Source organism: Chrysochloris asiatica, unplaced genomic scaffold (genome assembly GCF_000296735.1).
Source record: "Chrysochloris asiatica unplaced genomic scaffold, ChrAsi1.0 scaffold00144, whole genome shotgun sequence".
Taxonomy (NCBI): Eukaryota; Metazoa; Chordata; class Mammalia; order Afrosoricida; family Chrysochloridae; genus Chrysochloris; species Chrysochloris asiatica.
This window is the reverse complement of record NW_006408662.1, coordinates 1,306,131-1,312,075: the sequence shown is the minus strand read 5'-3', so window position 1 is coordinate 1,312,075 and position 5,945 is coordinate 1,306,131. Positions and strand designations below refer to the sequence as shown.

At 39.8% G+C, this 5,945-nt stretch overlaps 1 protein-coding gene across 1 annotated transcript in view; it reads left to right on the top strand.

The window, feature by feature from the left end:
- LOC102817175 (chromosome unknown open reading frame, human C6orf201) overlaps window positions 1-5,945 on the top strand; it is a 62,642-nt gene that overhangs the window by 24,039 nt on the left and 32,658 nt on the right. Inside the window, 1 exon segment of the mRNA XM_006870572.1 lies at window positions 402-600. Within this exon segment, the coding sequence (XP_006870634.1) occupies window positions 402-600 (199 nt within the window).

Here is a 5,945-nt window from a genome sequence, read left to right as displayed (position 1 = left end):
ATTAAAAAACAAACAAACAGTAGTTGAGACCATTTGATAACAGGTATCTATGAGACTGATCATCTCCATTTCTGGTTCTTTCGTTCCGTTGATTCTGTTCCTTCCCAACATCACTGAAATTCTTTTCTGCTTAAAAGCAAAAACAAACAAAAACCCCAGTAGTATTTGTGGCATTACCAGCACACCTTGTTTGCTTACTGATTCATTCATTTTCTGTGCATCTGTTAACTGTCTAGGACCAGGTGAAAGCCTGCATGCTGCTCAGTAATATTTTTGAGATGAAGGAATGGTAAAGCTAAGTAGGCTTTACTAGATGGCATAAGTATTTTTCTCAAATTAATGCCTGGCTACATTTACTATGCAAAGGAGCAGTGAATGAATTAATGTTCTCCTCTTCTCAGGTAGGGATTCTGAACTATCTGGCTTAGAAAGGATGTTAGCAAGACAGCAGTTGCTCGAAGAGATTCACCTGACTCCAAAGCCAAGCAGTCAGCTCATATGGAAAAGAAGAGCCAACGACAATGCAAGTCATGGGTGGAAGAGATGCCGATTATGGAGAAAAGCCATAAAGGAGCCTCCAATGTCAACTGTAGTTGTAAGGTAGGCTTGTCTAATTTTGGTCCCAGAGGGACAAGATTTAGGGAGGAGGTTTTATGTTTTAGCTAAAAAATGACAATGGGTGTCTTTGAAATATATGCTGCTGTTGTTCTTAAGTGACATCAAGTTGGTTCTGACCCATAGCGACCCTGTATAGGGTTTCCGAGGAATGGCTGGTGAGCTTTAACCATTGACCTTGCAGTTCAAACCGACCTTTCAGTCCAGCTCATTAACCCACAGCGCCACACCAGGCCATCATAGTGGACATGAAAACAAGCACAGCTACTTATGTTTGGTGCTGGACAAGCACCAGACCCCAAGGTTGATTTGAACCGCAAGGTGATCAGCCCAAACTCACCTTGGAAACCCTATATAGAGTTGCTGTGAGTCAGAACCATCTTGATGGCACTTAGCAACAACAATAACACCTATGTGTGGCAATGCGGGAAAAGCACTGGACCCACAAGGTGGTCAGACTAAACTTACCTCAGAAACCCTATACAGGGTTGCTATGATTCGGAACTGACTTGATGACACTTAGCAACAACCTGTAAAAGCAAATGGATACCACAGGCCAAGTTTCTGGAGGGACAGTCAGTAGGAGGAAACACATGGAGTCTCGTGGAGTGTGAGTCCCTTGTTGTCCATTTCAGGCTTGGTTAGTTAACGAGACCTAGCCTGGTTACAGTGGGATTCTTAGGGCCCTTTACCTAACAACATGATTCAGGCAGCACTTGAACACCGCTATCAATTCTTACCCTGTAACATTTATACCGAAATCTGCTCATGTACTGGAAAGCTCCACAACTTCCCCTGGTCTCATTGAATGATATGGGCACAGTGTTCTATATTCATTCAGGATTTACTGCCCTACACACAGACTGTGACAGTTGTCCTCGGAACTTTGTGGGAATCAGTTCCTTTTTAGGAAAGCAGGCCTATAGCAATCAGACTTGGAGATGTTAACCTTTGCCTTGTCTTGCAGAAGGAATACTGTTGCTGTTGTTAAGTGGTACCCAGTAAGTTCTGACTCACAGTGACCTGTCTAGGGTTTCCAAGGAGCAGCTTGTGGCTAGCAGTCCAGTGCTTACCCTACAGTGCTACACCAGAACTCTGTCTATAGAATGGATACTATTAATTTTAGTTGTTCGTGTTTTTCAGTGTACTTGGTCTACAGTAAATACAGAGACAGTTGGTCCCCCTCATGGTCTATTTGCCACTGATATAAACAATAGGGAACTAGAAGGAGGAAACCACTGTCCAATTTAACTTCAGAGTAACATTTTATTAAGTAAAATGCAATAGATGTTTAATAAATAAATGCTACATTTTCTTTGCTAGTCATAAAGTTTTCAGTGACTAAATATTCTTAAGTAGTTCGTCTCTCCTTCTTCCTAGTCTGTCTTTGTCTGGAAGCTCACCTGAAACCTGTCCACGACCCTGCTGGTATTTAAAATACCCATGGCATAGCCTCCAGAATCACAGTAACTCACAAGCGACCAGTATGAAAAACTGACAGACAAGTGATAGCAGAATTGATGCATTTGAGTTATGGTGTTGGAGGATAATATTGAAAGTGCCATGGGCTGCCAAAAGAACCAACAGATCTGTGTTGGAAGACGTGCAGCCAGAGTGCTCCTTGGAGGCCAGGATGGCCAGACTTCATCTCTCATACTTCGGACATATTGTCAGGAGGGACCAGTCATTGGAGAAGGATATCATGTTTGGTAAGGTGGAAAGTCAGAGAAAAAGAGGAAGATCCCTAGCAAGATGGGCTCAAGTGTGGCAATAATTGTGAGGTTGGCCCAGGATCGGGCAGTGTTTCCTTCTGTTGTGCATAAGGTTGTTATGAGTTGGTACCAACTCAATGGCACCTAACAACAACAACATTATTATATTAATTGTATGATAATATAATTAATAATATAGTATCATAAGGCCCACTGCCATGGAGTTACTGAGATCATCTTTAAACCATAAGCCAAAACATCCTGTGAGATCCTCTTAAAACCAAACAATACTTTAGCTTACCTGCTTTAAAATGTCATCTTGGGTATTATGTGCTTTTAATACCTTATTTATATAGAATCAGATTGTTAACAGCAATCTCAAAGGTCAGATAGAATTCTTAGGGGGCAGTGAGTTTAAATTGATGAAGGAGGAACAACTCAGAAAAGGAAATTGAGAATGATTGCACAATTGAAAGATGTAATCAATGTCATTACATCATCAACAGTTCAAACCTACCATTGGGGAGAAAGATGAGAATTTTTGCTCTGTAAAGGTTTACAGCCTTGGAAACCCTCTACAGGGTCACTATGAATCAGAATCCACCACTTGTCTGTCAGTTTGTTGTGCTGCGGTGGCTTGCCTGTTGCTGTGATTCTGGAAGCTATGCCACAGGTATTGTAAATACCACTAGAGTTACCCATGGTGGATAGGTTTCAGTTGAGATTCTAGATGAAGACAGACTAGGAAGAAGGAGAGACAGACTACTTCTGAATATTTAGTCACTGAAAATCATATGAATAACAGTGGAACACCGTTAGCACCAGAATATTGAATATTGAAACATGATGAAGAACACCAAAATACTGTCAGATACAGAGCCAGAAGATGAGCCACTCAGGTTAGAAGGCACTCAGAATGCTGCCTCCTCAAAGTGGAGTTGACTATGATGAAGCGAATGGAGTAAAGCCTACTACTGGACCTTCATTTGCTGATGAGGCACAACTCAAAATGAAGAGAAACAGCTGTAAACATCCATTAATAATCAGAACATGGAATGTACAAAGTATGAATCTATGAAAATTGGAAATTGTCAAAAGTGAAATGGAATGCATAAATATATACGAGGCATTAGTGAGCTGAAATATATACTGGTATTGGCCATTTTGAATCTGACAATCACGTGGTTTACTATGCTGGAAATGAAAGAGGAATGGTGTCACATTAATCATCAAAAAGAACAGATCAAGATCTGTCTTGAAGTACAACGCTGTGATAATATCTATACACCTACAAGGAAGACCAGTTAATACCACTATTATTCATATTTACAAATGAAGCATTAAAGGCAGTAATGATGAAATTGAAGATTTCTACCAGCTTCTTCAGTCTGAAATTGATCAAACATGCAATCAAGATGTATTGATAATTGCTGATGAATTGGAATGCAAAGGTTGAAAACAAAAAGAAAGGATTAATAGTTGGAAAATATGGCCTTGGTGATAAAATTGATGCGGGAGCTCGCATGATAGAATTTTACAAGGCCAATGACTTGTTCATTTTAAATACCTTCTTTAGACAGTATAAGAGGCAATTATACACATGGACCTCACCAGATGGAATACACAGAAATCAAATTGACTACATCTGTGGAAAGATATGGTGGAAAAGCTTCCTATCATCAGCCAAAACAAGGCCAAGGGCAGCAAAGATGTCACTTTGAGGACTAAGGTGCATCTGACCAAGTCACAGTATTTTCAGTAGCCTCAAATGCATGTGAAAGTTGGACAATGAATAAGGAAGACAGTAGAAGAATCGATACATCTCATAGGCTGCCAGAACAATAAACTAATCTTCCTTGGAAGAAGGATAGTCAGAGTGTTCCTTAGAAACAAAGATGGCAACACTTCATTTCTTATACTATGGACATGTCATCAGTAGGGACCAGTTCCTGGAGAAGGACATCATGCTTGGTAAAGCAGAGGGTCAGCGAAAAAGAGGAAGATTCCCCAATAAGATGAATTGACACAATGGTGATAACAATGGGTTCAAACATAACAGTGGATTGTTCTGTTGTGCATGTGGTCTCTATGAGTTGGAACTGACTCAGTGGCACCTAACAATAATAACAACTATGTGCTAGATACGGTGCTTGAAATGGGGATACATAAGTGAGAAAAATAGATTACAATAAAAATAATAGTCCTTTCCCTCCTTGAGAGGAGAAGACAGAATACATAAATATAGGAAAACAATACATTTATAAGACATTAAAAAATAAGCCCAAGTGAAAGCATGAATGAAACATAGTTGGGAAGGGGCTGTGAGCTGTCATTTAAACTAGGATGGTTAAACAAGGCCTTATGGAGAAGCTGACATTTGAGCAAAAAAGATGAAGAATAGTCAGTGCAAAAGTCCTGAGGCAGGAGCATGCCTGTCAATGATCAGAGTTAAGGGTTAGAGAGGGGGCGGGAATCAGATAATACAGGACTTTGTAGGCCATTGTAAGGACTTTGCCTTTTACAGTGAAAAAATGGGGAGCCACTGTTAGATCTTAACAAGAGGAGTCTCATGACCTGATCTAAACTTTAAAAAGCTAATTCTAGCCTGTATGGACACAAGGGTAGAAGCAGAATCCCTTGGGAGACATTTACAGTTAATCTGCAGTTAACTAGGTAAGAGATAATTACTGGTGATTAGAATGCAAAGGTTGGAAACAAAGAAAAAGGATCAGTAGTTGGAAGGTATGGCCTTGGTGTTAGAAATGATGCTGGAGATTTCATGATAGAATTTTGCAAGACCAATGACTTCTTCATTAGAAATACCCTTTTAAACAATGTAAAAGATACCCGTAGACCTCACCAGATGGAAAACAAAGAAATCAAATTGACTACATCTGTTGAAAGAGATGGTGGAAAAGCTCAGTATCATCAGCCAAAACAAGATCAGGGTACAGACCATCAATTATTCATATGCAAGTTCAGGCTGAAATGGAAGAAAATTAAAACAAGTCGAGAGCCAAAATGTGACCCACTTGAATTCAGGGATAACTTCAAGAACAGATTTGATGCATTAGATATTAATGATCGAAAACTAGAAGAGTTGTGGGTTATTAAGGACATCATAAAGGAAGAAAGCAAAAGGTCATTAAGAAGACAAGAAAGAAGGAAATGATGAAAATAGATATCAGAAGAGACTCTGAAACTTGATCTCCAGTGTAGAGATGCTAAAGTAAATGAAATAAATGAGACTATAAAAAGTGCTGAACACAATGAGGAAATTGGCTGAGTTCAGCCACATTCCATAGACTCCTGTTGACCTGGAGATGAGAAAGAGAAGGTGAAGGGCTGGTTGGTCCTAAGTGTGGTGAGACCTGGGGACACCTGAGCCCATGGACAAGGACATAGCCACAGACTAGAGTTGAAAGTGAAGCATCCAGCTGATATGAAGTGAGGGGAGATGCACAAGAACACCCAACTTGCAGATAGTACCAATTTGACCTAGCCTCGATGGCTTGATAATCAGAACTCAACTAGAAGAAATAAAAAAAACAATTTTTGATAAAGGAAACAAGTATAAATTGCTGCAGTTTGATGAACTTGACCTATACTTGTATATGT